Here is an 18,650-nt window from a genome sequence, read left to right as displayed (position 1 = left end):
GCTGTTTCTACTCAGTAGATAATTGCTCTGAGGATATATTATCTGTATGACAAACTCCCCAAGGTCTTTTTCTTGATGGAGCATTGTGGGAAAAGAACTTCCTGGGGGTTTCAGTGCCTGCTGATTGTTATTGCTTAGAATAGACTGGATTAGACCATGCAGAACATTAGCCATACAATATATTTACATAGCAGCAGGTTAAATATAGTGGGTAAAATGGATTTTTCCACTCACACAATGCTGTGCTTATGGTATTCTGGGGATTTTGATGACCTGGCCTATATTTATTTTCTGTCTTCCAATGAGGAAGTGAATGAAATGTAAAATGTGGCCCCCTAAAGTAGAGAATAAGTAAAAAAAAAAAAAAGAAAAAATTAATAATGGACTGTGTAAAAATTCATTATCATGGCAGGACTGTATTCACTGCTGCAATATTTTCATTGAGACATCTTCATATGCCTGTGGTCGAGTCATTATCCAGCTTAGGGGTTTCTTGGGACACATGAAGACACAGAAACTTTCTGTACATGAGTGTTTGTAGTACTGCACCAACACCGTGCATCTTGACAACACCGCCACTAATGTAATGGAGTCAATACCGGGCCTGTGTGCAACAATTAATACTTGATAATGATGTAATTAATTAATTAATGATGTAATTAATTCATTCATTAGTAGAGAACATGACCTGAACAAAGCTTTACTGTCTTTAAACACACTTTTCAGAATAGAGCATTCGCAGGGGGCACATAATGCAGGTGTATGAAGGTACATCATTAGTATTAAAATTAAAATGGGAATTGGCGTTATAATAATGAAAAAAGTACATTTCCCCGTATTAGAAGATTACAGGTGGGTAGAAGGTTGTGTGTAGGGTTTACCTGTATTTATAGAGCTGAAGTATCCAGTTCGGCAGTAGTTTCTCATCAGTGTCTGGGTTATAGAATAAACGTGTTCAAGTCACAGCGTAGTCACATTTCTCTTTGTTTTGTCTGCACTGTACCACTAGCCTGGCATACTGGGCTAAAAATGGCCTTTAGTAAAAACTCAAATATTCCCCACCATCATCATCTTTTTGTTTTTATTTCTATCTTGTTTTTAGCAGGGTTTTCAGTGGAAGGTTTGTTTGTGAGAGAACCATAGTTTGCATTACTCAGCTCCCCAAACGTGTCTCTTTGCTGATCTCTTGTCCTTCGCCATCAGTATCATCTGGGCTGTCTCTGGGTCAGACCTCCAAGCGCTCCCACATGCACCTGTCCACCTCCTCCCTCGGCAATGCACTTGGCAACAGCCCCCCGAACCTGCATTACCCAGTCACCCCCTGTCACTACAGCAACCAGCAGGCCACCTATGGCATGATGGCAGGTAAGTGAGGGTGGTGGTGGATGGATGGATGGATAAAAAAAATGTTCTTGATTTGTAGTTGATAGATAAAGTCAATTCATCATTGATTTTCTTCGTGAGTTGTTTTGGAATTGGAGTTCATTCATCAATAGAAACAATGCGAAATGATCACTGTTATGAACACTTTAAATAAAGATGCAGATTATGACACTTCGCACGGGTGGTGGTATTCATGTGATGTTAGGAATACTAACTTAAAGTATCATTGCTACGTCTACCAATGATTACATTGATATTTGGTCAGGACTATACAGATGATACAGACGTTGATGATTTTGACGTTTTTGTTATTTAAGAATAATAATAACTTGACTGTCATTGTACGTTGTACAACGAAATTAGAGATTAGTTTCATCTAGATCATATTAATCTATCAAATGTGTTAGTTGGATTGAGTCTACTGATATCAGGTCTCAAAATCCACAGTCTGTGGAGACCTGATTTGCTAAATTATTCAGTTTTGGTCATATGTGGGCATAATCAGGACACCGTCTGCATACTAAGGGTAAAACAACTTATATGACATGCAGGAAACACAGAACAGAAGTGTCACATGATAGCACATTGGCACTAAATATTCAATTGCAATTACAATGTATATGGTAATTACAATGGTAATTATGATACTAAAGGTACCCCCCCCCACCCCCCCACCCCCCACCGTCTCACTCTCTGCAGCCCAGGAGATGCTCTCTGCCAGTATTTCACAGACTCGTATCCTGCAGACCTGTGGTGTCCCTCACCCTAACATGGTGAGCGGTGCGAATTCATTGCAAGGTAATGATCAGTCCCACACACACACACACACACACACACACACACACACACACACACACAGTCACTCCCTGTCATGGTTTGCAGTACAACCCATTAAAAATCAAATGATTTGCTTATTCTCCATTTAATTTTATATCAGCTACAAGTTCAAATCAAATTCAGGCTTGATTACCTCTCCTAATGATTGAACCCCTCGTCCTAGTTAAACATAACTGTCCAAATACTGCACAACTTGCCATTTCCATCCTCTCCTGCATAAAGAGCGGAAATATGAATACATAAGTAGCCGAGCGAGTACCGCTGAGGAGGAACCGCTAAGACACGGTGAATAAAACTGATCTCTATCGTCACGTTCTGAGCACAGCAGAGGTCTTATCTTGTAAGTGTATTAGTATGTTTCCATTGGTTTCACACACTTTTCTTTTTCAAATCAGTGAACACACACGCCATCTAAAACCCCCAAACTGGATTAAGTATGTCAAACAGAAGAAAAATGCCTGTTCATATCACCTGATAGAAATTATTGGAACCTTTGATGCCACAAGAATTAGCTTTGGATGCATGTTTTTCGTTGCTCAACACATAAAAATGGTCTTGTGGCTGCTGACTGATGGGTGTTGATGTTTGCACCCGACCAGGCTTCATGGAACTATAAATTAGTGCATTTTATTTTGAACCTCTTCCAGGAGCATTTCAATTCAAACAGCACACCGGCATTGATTTAGTTTAGGAACATATCTAACACAACGAAATTCAAATTAATTTGAGAACATTTTTATGTATCTTCAAGCACAGACACAAAAAATCTTTGCATTGCTTTGAAGTTCTAATTGTTACTATGCACACTGTGCACTCTCTCTCTCTCTCTTTCTCTCTCTGGCTCTCTTCAAAAGAGCGAATGACTTTGTTTTCTCTCTGTTTCAGATCAGAGACATTTTGAAGTGTCAAACCTTTATATGACACAGCTGTAGCTGTTGTAGACATAAAGACAAAGCAGAAGAAACATCCAGACATATAGAATACGTAGCCTGAAGAAAGGATGCTGCTGCATGTACAGGTGTCCTGCGTGCTGATTCATGACTTTATGTGTGGATGAAGCCAAGTTACCTATTCGTGCACCTCTTTGTTAAGGTATAGCGATAACAACTTCGAATGACAAAACCAAATGGGATCACATACACATCGAAATGAATAAGACTTCAAATGTAACCCTGATGCCAGGGAACAATTACCATTTTCAGAAGAAATCAAATTGCTTCTTTAAACGGACAGGACCGTTAAAAACTCAACCCGAGCATCGACATGGACCCACTCCTGTAAAGGCTTTAATAAAACTGCATAGTCTGCGGTGTCGAAGGCTGTGCTGAAATACATTAGGATTCAAATTAAACCGGTGCCCACATTTGCTATCATCAAGAGATCATTTGTCACGTTAATGAATTCAGTTTCTGCGCTGTCAAAGAGTCAACTCGTGTGAGATCAGCCACTGCGCGGCTATTGTATACAAAATTAGAAGAGAATAGAAAAAGGCGTAAGGGGAGATTATTGTGAGGCCCTCAGAATAGGGATATTCAAGAGGAAAGGGCAGAAACACTTAACAGCTTTAAACTGAAATGTAATTATCAGAGCTAAGGTTAGAGAAGAAATTGGCTCTTTCGTTTTTACAGCTTCACTCATCTATTTTTTTAATGATGTAAGTGTGATGTAAAAGGTGTTGCTTTATGGACCCACAGAGATCTATCAGCTCTGCAGTTCCCCTCAGCTGTGTGAAGCCTTATTTACGAGCTGATATGAAAGTTTATATGGGGAACTGAAACACGATGCCAAAGGAATGTTGCTCCCCACCTGTAGGATGTGGAAATATTAAGTGTGTGAGAAGATGTTGTGTAAGATGTTAGTTCATGTAATTCAAAATGGAGTATCAAGTCAGTTTGTCTGCTTCCTGTCTAATGTAAAACATAAAGCCACTGTTGTTGCTCCTCACTTGCAGCACTGAGGCTGATGTGTGCTTTGAAAGTGGCTTGCTGCTTAGCCTGTCTCCAAAGCACACAAACAACTGTTGTGTTCGCTGCACCATGGCTGTATGGACAGTCCCCAGGGAGCACTGTTGCAGGCACACACCAGGCTAAGTTTTCTGTCTTTCTGTGTTGAGGAAAACAGGAAACCTCAAGCTGAATCATCCAGGACTTAAAGAGCCTGTTCATCTTCTCAAAGCAAAAGTGCCCCCGGGTTTTTTGGTGCTTGATGTTAACAGTAGTATCTTAACTGACAGCTGTGGACAATTGCAGCAAGGTAGACATGCTGTGGATTGAATCTGGATAAGATATTTGAAGAGACAGAGTCCAACCTCTCTCTGACACCTTCAGTACAAAACAGAACCACTGGTGCATACAGTTTTAGTGTAGAATCTGCCACTTTGCTCTCTAGCTGGTGTATAGATCTGACTGAGCAATTCAGCGGTTCAATGGCAGCATCCTTTTCTCTATTCCACTTTTAGAAAGCCAACCATTTAGTACAGGGGGTTTGAGAGGGCTATTACTTCATTTAGTGTTTCTGCCACTGTAGTACTACAGAGCGCAGAGAGAGAGTTCAATATGACTCACACACGGGCTTGTTGTCTGGTAATATTGAGTATACCAAAGTGTCAGATGAAGCTTTTGCTGCAGCATTGCCAGGTTCGGTAAGAAAAGATGATGATGCGTGTGCTACATGCTCAATACAAATGAGACGAGCAGTTCGGTCTCACCGGCTGAGTAGAGAAAGACAGAAAAATCATTGCCCTGAGCAAAGTCAATGAATGGTTAAGCCAATGAAGTCCAGTTGAAAGATGAAACCTGTGTGAATGTTGATTAGCTGGGCTACTGTGTAAATAACAGAGCGGTATGAGAATATTTTACAGGATATAAATAGTGGAAACACTCCTTGTAGTCCCCTGTGGCTAGTCGTACCTGGCAAACGGGTGTTTCCACACTGTATATAGGAGAATAATTGTAAAAACAGACGAATAAATAGAAATCAGCCTTCTATCAGTTGAGACTGAATACAGGAAAGCTTTCTTTAAACCCAGCTGCTGCAGTTCTGTGCCACAGTTTGCACTGCAACCCCACTGACACAAGAGGGGAGTGTTGCATTGTTCTTCATAGATACCATTCCTGCAGCGCAATGGTCCTGTGAAGCCCACACGGAGGGCATCGCGGTGGACTGTTACTACAAAGCACGGCCTGGTCTTGCAGTATATACAGTAATATGATGTAGCGTGACTAAACAGCGAATTACATTTACACCCAAGCATTTGACACTTGTGCAGTAATTTGCCGTTAATAACAAAAGGAAGAAACTAGTGATTAGCTCCACTGCACTGAGCAGCTTAACATTAACAGTAATTCTTACTTTTCCCTCTCAAGCTTTGCTTCTCTTTCTGCCATGTCTCCCTCCAGGGTCTCTTACTCCTTGCTTATACAAGTTTCCGGATCATGGTCTAAGTAGCGGTTCTTGTGCATTAAGCCACGGTTTCTCCTCGCTGCCCTCGGCCCTCCTCTCAACAGATGAGGTCCCCGGGGGCCTCGGTGGTGGAGAGCTAAAAACTGACGCTCAAAGAAAGAGCATGCGGGACCCTGAAGATGCACCTGCCATGGACTCGCCACAGATACGAGAGCTGGAGATGTTTGCCAACGACTTCAAAATACGGAGGATCAAACTTGGTAAAAGTTCCAAATAACTCACAATCCAACTGCACCAATTACACACTTTATTTCTGCGTTTGCGCTCACCTGGCTACTTCTCTGCCAATGTATTCAATAAAGTATTTCTATTTCTATTTCGTTGTGACCTCCAGGTTACACCCAGACCAATGTGGGCGAGGCTCTAGCGGCAGTGCACGGCTCAGAGTTCAGCCAGACCACAATCTGCCGCTTTGAAAATCTGCAGCTGAGCTTCAAAAACGCCTGCAAACTGAAGGCCATTCTGGCTAAATGGCTCGACGAAGCTGAGCTGGCTGGTGGTGAGTCACGCACATCCACTCCTTTTCGCCTTGTGACCTCTTAAATTACATGAAATACCCACTTGTCGCCACACATTGAGCATTTTCATCATTCTCTCGTTGTTTCATTCGAATAAACTAAAATTATCCTCCCTTTTGCTGTTAATCAGTTCCTGGCCATCAGAGGTTTGTTGTGTTTCCTTGAAAGGACAGGGTAGAGTGGGAAACCTTGTGAAGGAACATTTGGACAGATGTGATCATTTTTAAAAGGCAGCATTGAGATTTGTTCCAATTTAAAATAGTTAAATTCTGGCCAAGTGCCAGGATCATGTTAGCAATCAGCCAATAATAAGTAAGACAACAGACCAGTTCATTGTCTGCTGTGATGCTTGTTTCTCTCCTTCCAGAAAACCACAGGCATGTTAAAATAACAGCATATTTTCCTTCCTGCAGCCTTGTACAGTGATAAAATAGGAATGAATGAGCGGAAGAGGAAAAGAAGAACAACTATCAGGTATCTCTTTCAGACAGTGCACAGATAAAACCTCATGAAAACTATCACAGCCAAACATTTATGGATATCCTTTCTTTGATCCCCTCTGACTTTCTTCCCTGTCCCTTATTCAACACTACAGCCTGGGAGCTAAGGAGGCCCTGGAGCGCAGCTTCGTGGAGAAAAGCAAACCGTCCTCTCAAGAAATAGCCCGGATAGCCAAAGGTCTTCATCTGGAGAAGGAGGTTGTCAGAGTGTGGTTCTGTAACCGACGTCAGAGGGAGAAAAGGGTCAAAACAAGCCTGAACCTCAGCTCCTGTTTGAGCAAAATCAGTCCCAACTGCATAACACAGATGAGTAAAACACAAAGAGCAATGACGTAACTTAAGGTTGAGAGAGCGAGTCTGTTCACTGATGGGAAGGATTTTACCCAACAGCCCCAATGAGAAACTCTCTCCTCGCCCCACATTAAGCAGTTGTTGACACTTAACATTTTCTTAATTTAAATATTCAAGTGATTTATATGTAATGACAGGATGACAAGAAGAAAAACAAACAAAAACAACTGTGTCACCAATGTGAGTCTCCGTAAGCAGCAAACATCTGTTTAATTTGCACAAATATCCCTCAACACCATTCCCGTGGGTTCGTTCTCCACAGTTCTTCGCTGTATTTTAACCTTCCACACGCCCCAGAAACATTTTAATTTAGCAAATATGCCAGTGTCAAAGAGCGCCTCAGCCAATATTTTTCCTTTTTGAAGTCTGGACCGATGGGATGAAAACGCTTTCCACCACGTGCGCGCACGAGCCCCGGTTTTGACACTGCAGCCACCAGTCGTGACATTTAAACACACTCAGTCTCGGCTGTGCCTTGTTTGCTGTATGAACGTTGAAAGTGCTGAATATTTAACAGACGGACCAAATATAATTTAGTCCATCAGCATTGCAAATGACCGGGGCTCACATAGATCAGACCTGTGCCTTTCGAAAAACAACAATAGTGTCCTTAGCCGTATCAGTTTCAGTGCCTTTGTAGTAGTTGTGCATGTATGTGTATTTGTGATCACATTTGATGCCTCTATAATTACTCGTCAGTGTCTTATGAAAAATGTTTGATGATAATTTATAATTTAACCGTGGTCAGAGCAGTAATATATTTAAAGTTTCACAACGACCTATTTATTTTTGAGCTAATATGTTATGCTGATCTACTTACAATGTCTTTGATTTATGCTTTAAAGTCAGGGACGTGAAACTTTTTGACATTTTTTGGTAACAAATGAATCAGAGTTCTGCTGTTTCCCTGTCGTGAGATGGATTTAATTTTTCATATTTGTCAAATGTTGTGCTTTGGTTCTTGCTGCCTTGACAAAGTGTCACGCGGAGGAAGAACATCAGCCAGTCAAAGCGCTGACCTGGTTGGGATGACGGATGGGAAATGTCTTGGTAAAGTGGGGACACAAGCTAACAATCCACACCCTCTGAGACAGAACCTTCTCAGACTGGACCTTGATATTTAGCTTAGTGATCAGCGGAGGGATAGAAAATGAATACATATGATATGTGTCACAAAAGAATGTCAGACGCACATATATATGAGGTGCCTTAACTCAAACTCAGGCTGAAAAGGAAAATATGCCGAAGACATACTTAGTTAAAAGAACATTTTTAACTAAGAAAAAATCCGTTCAGTTCCTGAGACTGAAAGGTAAATCACTTCAACTCGAATCTTGCAAACAATAAACTGCATTTTATGAAGAATTGCATGTGCTGTGTCTCATTTATACTGACGTCATTAATCAACTGCACTATGAATGCATACATTAGTGGAGAGGGTGTGGAGGGTGTACTCCACAAACTGTACAATTCACGCGAGTGCATCCAGGGATTCATAAATAAAGCTAGAAGACGTCTAATCTCTACCTGGAGAGTTGTCATGGGAAATAAATGCAGCGGGGGCCGATGGCTGCCGTCACATTTTTGATGCCATACAGTGAAAATTTATAGACGTAGTATAATAAAGAAGCCACGAAGCTTCTTAATGCAGTCTTACAGATGTCCAAAATGTGCATGCAGCATTTAATTGTTCGACCAAATACGTATTTCAGTACATGTAGAATGAAATACTGTAAATTACATGATGCATTATTAATAAACAAATGCACATCTAAATCAGGAATGCTGTGTCACTGTTCAGTGTGTGTAAATAACCATACTGCTGCATGTTTTTTTCCTGTTTACTATAAATCATATACTTTACATCACAAATAATGCTTTTGCTAATGCCATACTGGTGCTTTTTACACATTTGTATATATATATATATATACATGTATAAAATATCTATTATCAGACTCTTTGTAATATATTTTAATTACAAATTCAGCTTAAAAGTCTGCATATTTCTGCAATTTGAATTTGACAAAATATCAATTTATAACTTGTAATGGCACTCGAGCAGGTTTCAGGCCCTTGCCATACATATAGAAATGAATGAGAACCAGTTGCTCTCTTGAATGGCTAACAAAGTTATATACTGTATGGAAAATCAAACAATAGCAAAAAAAGAAAATGGTCAGAGAATACATAGTGTAAGGTTTGGGAATAGTCTTTAAAGAGGAAAAAAAGGGGTTCAACAAATTGTACCTGAAGAAACTTTATTCCTTATAAAATCCATAAACCCTTCACAGAGTCAATTTACAATGACTAAGAAGCAAACAAGAATGAGGAAGTGGGGAAATTTCCTACCCATGGAACAGCACTCAAACAATGCAAAAGCCTGGTAAAACATTGTTTCCGCTCACATTCTGACTTTAGAGGTAATGAGGAGTTACAAAACGTCCACAGATTATGAGTTATGCATGTTAGATTCAGAGAGTGAGCATGAAAACTTTTTTTTTTTTTTAATTTTGGCCACAGGAATCAACATAGAACAAACAGTGGGGAGAGAGAGGAGAAAAAGAAACAAACACTACATTAACATTAGGAGAAGTCTACCTCTCTGTTCTGAGTCCTGAAGCTGGCTGATATTAACAACTATCACCGTATAGAGATCAGATCAGCTTCAGCTCAGAAGAAGGTGGAAGCATCTCTGGGATCACAGTGTCATTTAAGCAAACACATCGTTTTGTTGTTGTAGTGTGTATGTATGTATGTATGCATGTGTGTGAGTGAGGCAGCCTAAATTAACAAATGAAAGTAACTGCACAGCAGTTGAAAGAGAGGAGGGACTGCAGGAGCAAGGCCATCCTACAATCTCTGTGTAATCCCCACATCCAGTATAAAATACACAATCCGAGCAACCATTAACCAAGAAGCAAAAGAAAAAAACTGATTACTCTGTAGTATCAAACTCTTCATTAGTCCTAACTCGTGCCTGATTGAAATTTGTCTCACAATCTGTACAACTTCGGTGGTGTTAATTAAATGCTACCCAGTTTGCCCTCTGACCAATCTGTCTCACCATCTCATGCAAATAAATGTAAGGCCTTGCTCTAGCCCCGCAGGCATTAATGTCGGTTACACATTTTACATGCATATTACTGCCTGCACTATCTATGGCAAAAGATATATACCTAAGGAGCTTTAAACATGATGATTAGTAAGCTGACCACGTGCTTTCATTGTGTGGTTCGTACTTTTTGCCCACAAAGTCAGGGAAAAGAATAGTTCGCATCAGATGAAATATAACAATGAATGATTAAATTAAATTAACAAGTGGAAGTCCACATCGCAGGTTAGTAGTGAGAAGGAAAAATACAAGTCACGTTTCATCTTCCTACTGAAGACCCCAAACCTCTTTTTACCTATTACCACATTTTACTCATCAAAACTTGCTGAAGAAACCCCATCAGTCTTCAGTCACGAAAAAAGCTGATAGATTATATGAATAAATCAAGTCTGACTATAATATCAAATGCCAAAAGCTGAATCCAAGTCGCTTACACACTGTAGCCCTTATATAGACAGAAATGCGTAGTAAACAACAGTGTAGGTGGTTCTTTAGCTCGAGCATCTATTACTGGCCCACCTTCAGGCTGTGGCCACTCTGATGTCATAATAAATATTATTTTCACATAAATATATCAAACGTCCTGCCCTCACCATCTGTAAGGCAACCTGCCAAAGAATGTGAGAATATGTATGTGTTAATAAACATCTCAATGTGTGTGTACTGATGTTACACCTGTAGCATTTCAACCAATCAAACAACCGATATATCTAACAGAGTCTGTATCAACTAGCATTAATGTTGCACCGGTGTGTATTGTGAACATTAATACAAAAAAAGACAATTAGTCCACTCCCAGAGCTCGGAGCTGTCTCTCAATCTCGTCGTCAGAGATGGTGGCTTGTTTGGAGGAGGCGGCGGCGGCACTGGGGACACTCTTTCCTGCAGCTGGAGCTCTCACCATCTGGAAATGCACATGGGCAGAAAAAAATCCCATTAGCAGGAAGATTCAACTCAAACTTAACACACAACAGTCACAAAGCTTGACACACAGCTGCCTGCTGCCACTCCAAAACTAAACTATCTAAAAAGTCCACTTCACTTCTATCACAACTCTTTCTGCAAAACTATTTACTTGACTAGCATATAATAATTCATTAGAAATACTGCGTGGTGTACTTTCATATTACTATTGTCCACCTTAGCTTTGAGCCAAGTGGCTCAGTGAAACACCAGGTTTGTGGTTTCCTAAGGCCTTCGGACTGTGTGTTACAACAATCTGGAAAGTTAAATTATATAGATCTCAATTCAGACTATTAAACAGCTCTAGTATTTGATGAGAAACCGAAGAGACGCCTGGTGCTTTTAATTCTATTAATTATAAAAATAACACAAAACAAAACATCTAGCTTATTTGCTTATGTCTGCTTCTCCTAAACAATCACAGTTTATGAGGCTTGATTGAGAAAGCCTTTATTGTTTTGCTCTGTTTTATGAAACCTGTCTGTTTGTTCTTTCCAGCTATGAGCTTGTTTATTCGACAATTTGTGAAGTTGTACATTGTTTTATGAGTGGTAATAACTCATGGAGCCCCCCAGGGGGAGCCAGACATGCAGCAGATGGTCAGCCTGGCAGTTACACAGACTACAGGATAAAGAGCTAGAAGAGCTGAGGGCTAGCCCCACCGTGTGGCAGCTGGAATCCATTTTAACAGTCAAGTAAAAAAATTTTGAAACTTATTGTTCACTTTATGTTGCTGCAGGATAAACACTTCATTAAGTCATTTTACATCTGTAAAATGTGTGATAAAATGTTATGCTTTCACTTTTATCCTTCACAGCAGCAGTAAAGAGTTCAATAAATGAAATAAAAAGAAATGAAACAGGTATTGTTCAAAGGCTTGAAGTATTTTCTAACAGCAGGCTGTAACAAGTTTATGTATGTATGACGTGAACTCTCTCTCATTTCTTACCTTTCCTGTTATTTCAATGCCGATCTCATCCAGAACCTGGTTGACAATGTCCTGAGACTCCTCTTCATCCCCAGACTCGTCAAAGATATCGTCCAAAGTGTCATTGACTGCAGGGACAGTGAAAGAGAGGGAAAAGGAAAAAAGGAGAGATGGATTAATTACCAGCAAGTAGTGATTTTCAGTCATAGTCTGGACCTGCTTGGCAAATGTTTTAAACAATGGTATGTAACATCCAAACGTATGACCTGACCTGAATGTACGTAACACAGTGTTAAAGATTCCAGTGTTATTTGTCTTTCCTTTTTCAGAGTACAAATCACTATACAGGTCACTTCCCCTCCTTGTACCCTTAACATATATCCTGGCTCATTTTGCAAAGTAAAGTAAATACCAAAGCTCCTAGTTTGTGTGAGTGCATGCGTGTCCTTACTCATGTCCTCAGTCATGCCCATCTTCATGTTCTCCTTCTGGAAGTCCTGCATCGTCTTCAGGGTCTTCTGGGGATCCATTTTTTTATTCACTGCTTGCATTGTCTGCACATATCAACAAAGGTTGGTAAAATTAATCATGAGGTTTTACACTGCTGAGGAGGCGCGATGCTCCTGAGCAAAAAAAAAAAAAGATAAAATATGTAAAACAGTTTAGTTTAGTTTCACTCTTATGGACTTCGTGAGTTACATTCTTACGAAATTACCATAAATTTGTGTTCTTGTGTTATGTTACAGACTGCAGTTTAATAGGGAGCAAAATCTGCACTTGCTGTACATTTATTTCTATAATTTAAGTACTAAACAAACACAAACTAACAAATTATGCATCAACCTTTATTTCCTGGAAGCTGCAATGATTTTTTTTTTTGTGTGCATCTGTGTATAAGCAAACTGTGTGTAACTCAAAACAACACATTTTCTCTCACACACAAACACAGCCACACTCCATTAAACTGGAGCCTAATTATATTTGACCTGTCTGTGTTTGCTCAGTCTGACTCTGTACAGTACGTCGCTCCTGGCCAATTACTACCTTTCACACTTCATTAACAACAACGCTACAAGACTTAACTTGAAACATGAACAGATCCCACATTAATACTTTAATTACTACACTGAAATATTGATACAAGTAAACACTGAAACTAGTTCAAAACTGAAACACACCAACATTTTCTAAGATCGATCTGAACAGAATTGAACTCAAATGTCTAAAAGGTCACAAACAATCTGAAGAGCGAGGATGTGTTCACTTCTACTAAATCTACTTTGCATCAACACATTAAACTGACCCTACTCAGACCAGCTGAGTGACAGGGTTCAGGATCTCACCTTGGCTGTAGTGGACATGGCACCGGCCATCTTCATTTGCGAGTTCATGACCTTTGTCTGCGTGGACATGGAGGTGACCTTGGAGCTGACAGCATATGTGCGGTTCTTCTGCTTCCTCAGCTGGACCAACTGCTTGGCGAGGATCTTACACGCCTCCCTGTTACCACTCTTTGCCATTTTCTTGATCTCTGCCTCCTGAAGAGGGAAAATTGTTGTTTGATACAAACAATGTCAAAAAATACACTTACACTTGTTATTTAGTTGTGTATCAGTCTTAACTGGCTTTGGCAAACATCCTTTGCACTTTCTAAATAATTTGATTTCATCCAGTCAACAGATCAAGCTTTTGTCATATTGTTATGAATTAAAATATCCTCTTCTAACATAAATTACTACAAATGAGTAGATGTGCACACAAACACGGTGTATTGATAAACAAACATAACTGTATCGCTCCCAAGAGACCAGTGTGTTTGCAAATATAGACACAGTGCACACGTAGTCATCTGGATCAAATGTTACTCACTTGCAACCAAATATGTGCGTTTTGCTTTGGTAAACATAAGCATATACATTGATGCCCACCGGGATGCTGTGTGAGGGCATGAGTGTGTGTGAGCATCCCAAGAGACAACAATGGAGCTCCAGGTTACAGTAAGCTAGCCAGGAGTCTCAGCAGTGATACGTATACCAGCTCAACTACTGTATGTCTTGTTTATTTCTGGTGTGTGTGCGCGCGTGTGTGTTTGCGTGCTGAAAGCATCCTCTTCAGGAAATAACAATCAATTATTAATGTTTTATGGTGCAAAAGCAATAGACATTCCCCACTCAGCTCTGGCTCTGTGTCTCCTGCACGTACACACACACGCGCGCGCGCGCACACAAGCAAACAAACAGGTGCATCAGTCTTAGTCAGTGTCTTCTGGCTTGTGAAGAAAAAAAACAAAAAACAAATGAATGCCAAGGAGAAAAAAAAGTATAGACGTGCAAGGAAAAAGGCACACAGTGACAATAATAATGTCAACTGCACTGTCATCTGAAAAACTATGAATGCATTATTAGGGAAAAGATGTGGCCATTGGGACTGCTGCTGATGTGAAGCAGATAATGTCTTATTTACTGCCCTGTAAGAAAAGAAGGAGAGGGATGGAGCGGCGTGATAGATAGAGTGTGCTCTCCTAGACCTGAAGGAATGTAGTGCACAGCTCAGCGTTTGTTAGGTTTTCCTAACAAAGCTCTTATTCTTTTCTTTTCCACTCTGTTTCTAGTTCATTAAGGTATAAAATTTTGATGGAAAAATTACTTTAAAAATCATTTGATCTTTAGGAGATAACCTAAGCTCTGGGTCATTGTTATGCACTATGTGCATGTGAATATGCGAGTGTGTGCATGCAATTACAATAAAAGCTTGCATGGCGAAGGGCAACTAATTGTGCTTAACAGCAAAAAATAGGTCATTTCAATTTCTTTGCAAAAGTATGTTTTATACAGAACATGCAACAAAGCTTTTAAAAAAAAGGGTAATTAGCAGAACGCATTAATGAGGAATAAAAATGTGGTTCCCTAAGGAGGTAATTATGTCCTGTATGATATTTACTTTATACAACAGAGGGGAGAGGACACAGTCGGCTTCTTTCATCTTTCATAGAGGGGAAATGTTCGTCTATGAACAGAGCCTTATCGCACATCTCATGCGAGTGTATGGCGCTGCTCTCACTTGCCTCAAGCACAATCCCTGCACCCGATCATTCCATTTTATTCCTTTAGCCCAATTAGCCAATCAGGCTAAATCCCAATTTGTAGGAAGCGAATGCAATATGCATATCTAGCCAGTCCAGTGTGTGCTGGGAGACCAGGGAGATATTAATAAAGCTTTGATGCAATAAGTAGAAATACATGCAAAATGCCTGACACGGAGATGTTCTGTTCCCCATACTCTTTGTGTGTGTGTGTGTGTGTGTGTGTGTGTGTGTGTGTGTGTGTGTGTGTGTGTGTGCGTGTGTGTGTGTGGTCCCACCATTTGTTTCTCTTGTTTCTCCAGCGCTGCTCTGTCCCTGGTGATCTGTCTCTGAGTGCCACGCAACTCCTTAGACTGTTCCTTGATTATGTCTTTGGAGAGAGTGGGAGAGAAAGAAAAAGATCAGTTTATACCTTGTAAAATCCAAAATTAGCTGTAAATTTATAAAGCCCAGCATCCATTTCCAGATACTGAAAGGTTAAAATACAAATACCCTCTAATGAACAAATGGAGTTATATGTATGATTTCAAACCACTTGAAAAGAAAGACTTTTGGTCAAAAGTCTCCTTCTTAATCCCTGTTAGTGAAAAAAGTAAAAACATCTATATTAAGTGATGGTAAGATAATGTCTGGTGGTAAATCTCAAAGCCTGCCATCAGTCATGACTTCCACAGACTTGGTAATCAGAAGTGGACAGCTGTACAGAGAGTGCACATAAAGACCAGCAGCAAGAATGTGGAATGCCATCTACTCTTTTTTTCTTCTTCTGTGTAGTTTAATGTCAAACTAGAGTTTACTTGTTTTGTTTTTCTGATGTATGTTCAGCATGACATGAATGCAAAATGTGTGATGACTCAGTTTTCAGTTTGGACAACAGTACGTTTTTTGTAAAGCAGATAGAAAGGGCAGGGTCCATGTCAGCTGCGCGGAGGAAATCTAAAACATCTATTCAATGCCTTAATATTGAACGTGTTTGAGTGTCCACTTGCACGCAAAATACCACACGGTTATCAGCAGCACACTGACACTGCCAACTGTGGAAATACTTGGTCAGCTCACACCAATATTGAGTCAGCTCTAAACCACTCACACAAACACAAATGTCATATCATGTGAGATAATGCATGACCCCGAAGTCACACACACTCCAGCGCGGCTTCAATAAAGAAGAAAAAAACCTTTATTGACTCAAAATCAGTGTGGACATCGACTATAGAAGAAGTACAGAGGCTTGTCTAAATTTTGAGGTGCTTTTTCTAAATCCCATCTGTTTTTAGCCATTTAACATCTACATGAATATTCAGATTAAATTAAAATTTATTCAATTAAAATAATCAAAATTATTATTTAAAACAAGATTGACAAGATTTGGCTGAAAAGATTTTACAATCTGCACAGCATACACCACCCTCTGTCCCTAGACCCTCAGTTTCAAGTAGAGAAAAAAACTTAAACGAGAGAAACAAGGAAGAAACCTCAGAAAACAACACATCTGGGATCAGTCTGCCAGGAGAGACAGACAGACAGTGTTTAGACATTATCAGGGTAAAGGCAAATTAGGAAAAATGTATTTCTAAACAACTGATTCAGCTAAAAAATGAAAAACAGAGAAAAGTAAATTACTGCCAGAAAATACTTTGAGAAAATTTAGCAATCACAAACTTGGTCGAGACACGTGAATTGGCGAGACACGTGAATGGACCACTTGTGGGAACTACGCACGTATACGTATATGTTGACGTGCCGCCAACGTTTCAAAGTGGGAGGGCTACCATCCTACAAATATGTGTGATCTAACCCCCCCCCCTCGCCATTCGTCAAATAACCTGACCAAAAAAACTGCCCAGAGAGCTGAAGATCAGAGAAATTACCAACACAAGAGTATGGAGGGCGGCAAAATGTCACAGATGAAACGACCTGACAGTGGCTGAGCATGGAGGTGGAGGTAACGCAGAGTAAGTACAGTATGCAGATGATCGGTGTGGGTGAAACTGGAATGACAATGGTGGGTGGAGTAGGCAGGCGGTACAGTTACGGGAGTAGGAAGTCGGTACTGTGAAAAGATTTGCCTTTTCTGTGCTAATAGATATTTTGAAACCTGCAGATAATATGTTTAATTTTTGTGTAATTCTTCACACAAACAGGTTTGTGGTCCAGAAGAGGTGAAATTCAGTCTGATTTCGCTCTGGTTATCCCTGGAAGCCAATCTGATCATTATTTAAAATACAACAGTTAAATAATTATTACATTTAATAGACTGAAGGTTTTAGACCTGGTGAGGCTGTTAACCCAACCCGGAGAAAGAGCCTGAAATATTTATATTATAATTATATAAGGGCTTTTCAGATGCTTGCCATCTGAGCTTCACAAAATTAACATCTAAATGCGTAATTTATCACATGATTTGTGCTAAAAACTTTGTCCCTTTTACACAGCACACCAAGACGCTTGCTTACACAGATGCTTCACAGTAACACTATCTTCCTAAGAAAGACAGTGAGAGACAGAGGAGTCCTAGGATTCATCTGAATTACATTAAACTCGGTGATATAAGAATTAAAAAGTTAAAATAAAAAGTCAGATCTGCTCATATCTATGTGGTTGGACACCGTTTTGACATAAGGCTGCATTATAATAACTGGAGCTACTGTTTCTATTCAGATACTATAGGAGGTGTTGTTGTTTGTTAGCTCTACTGCTGCAGTACCGCCGCCTCCTTCCTATATGGACCTGAGTCAACTAACACATGACACTTAACAGTTAGGAAGGAGCCAGGCTTCATGACTCCCACGATATAAAACCACCCATTGTTGTTCAGAGTTACACTGAACATAACGCTAACGCTACCTAGGTCGCAGGTGTAGCTAACTACGTTTGACTAAGTCTGTTTTTAGACTTTAGTCCACAGCGTGACTGGTGACTCAGCCAGATCCAGATCAGGTTAAACAAGTTAGCTAGTAAAAGCAGGAACACCACAGCGGAGGTTGGAGCCGGGGCTAAAAACAACTTAGCTAGCTTTTACCACACAGGAAACTTACCATCGACAGTCTTCTTCTTGAAAAGGGAAGCCATGTTGATGTTTAGGACAAGCTGAAAGGCTAGTTACAGATCCTGTAGTGGTTAGACTGGTCGGTAGAACCGGCGGACGGGGACTTTAGCAGCCTCCGTTTCCTGGTCGACTTTCTGTTGTCGGAGTTCCTCCTCACAGCACGGACTCCCCGTCCGCGTGACGTCACGGCGGGACTCTCATGCTGCCTTCAACGTGCCTCGCAAAGTGTACCATCACGATCCAAAATTACACTTAAAAAAAAAAAAAAGTAATTCACAAAAAAACTAAATGAGCAATTTTCGTGTCTGGACTCGTGAATGTACGGCACAGAAGAATATAAACGCCTGCTTGCCAAATTGTGTGGGAAAAAAAAATAACGTAAAAATGTGCAAAACAGAGGCTACTGGGGGGGGGGGATCGGAATTTTTTTTTCTACTATCAATCCCAACAAAAGATTATGAC

At 40.2% G+C, this 18,650-nt stretch overlaps 2 protein-coding genes across 2 annotated transcripts in view; one reads left to right on the top strand and one right to left on the bottom strand.

Moving 5' to 3' along the window:
- Positions 1 to 7,036, top strand: part of pou1f1 (POU class 1 homeobox 1) — a 7,610-nt gene extending 574 nt beyond the window's left edge. Inside the window, exons 2-7 of the mRNA XM_026376974.1 lie at positions 1,204 to 1,365; positions 2,083 to 2,181; positions 5,619 to 5,882; positions 6,017 to 6,181; positions 6,614 to 6,674; positions 6,796 to 7,036. Of these exons, the coding sequence (XP_026232759.1) occupies positions 1,204 to 1,365; positions 2,083 to 2,181; positions 5,619 to 5,882; positions 6,017 to 6,181; positions 6,614 to 6,674; positions 6,796 to 7,036 (992 nt within the window). The remainder of the gene's footprint in view (positions 1 to 1,203; positions 1,366 to 2,082; positions 2,182 to 5,618; positions 5,883 to 6,016; positions 6,182 to 6,613; positions 6,675 to 6,795) is intronic.
- Positions 7,037 to 9,295: 2,259 nt separating this feature from the next.
- On the bottom strand, positions 9,296 to 18,359 carry chmp2ba (charged multivesicular body protein 2Ba). Its single transcript, XM_026377134.1, has 6 exons — positions 18,178 to 18,359; positions 15,418 to 15,509; positions 13,401 to 13,595; positions 12,509 to 12,611; positions 12,079 to 12,185; positions 9,296 to 11,070 (listed from the first exon to the last, which is right to left on the bottom strand). Exons 1-6 carry the CDS (start codon positions 18,209 to 18,211, stop codon positions 10,951 to 10,953), a joined length of 651 nt encoding a protein of 216 aa, XP_026232919.1. The 5' UTR covers positions 18,212 to 18,359; the 3' UTR covers positions 9,296 to 10,950.
- Positions 18,360 to 18,650: the final 291 nt, after the last annotated feature.

The sequence above is a fragment of the Anabas testudineus genome, chromosome 21, assembly GCF_900324465.2.
Source record: "Anabas testudineus chromosome 21, fAnaTes1.2, whole genome shotgun sequence".
In the NCBI taxonomy this organism is placed as follows: domain Eukaryota; kingdom Metazoa; phylum Chordata; class Actinopteri; order Anabantiformes; family Anabantidae; genus Anabas; species Anabas testudineus.
Note: the sequence above shows the minus strand (reverse complement) of the source record. Positions and strands in the feature narration are given on the sequence as shown.

Excerpts from the sequence above, each read along its gene's own strand:
- chmp2ba (XM_026377134.1), bottom strand. The coding sequence starts at position 18,211 with ATGGCTTCCCTTTTCAAGAAGAAGACTGTCGATG. Across the intron at positions 15,510-18,177 it reads CAAGAAGAAGACTGTCGATG|ACATAATCAAGGAACAGTCT; the intron begins GTAAGTTTCCTG and ends CTCTCTCCAAAG. Across the intron at positions 12,186-12,508 it reads GGGCATGACTGAGGACATGA|TCAATGACACTTTGGACGAT; the intron begins GTAAGGACACGC and ends CTGTCCCTGCAG.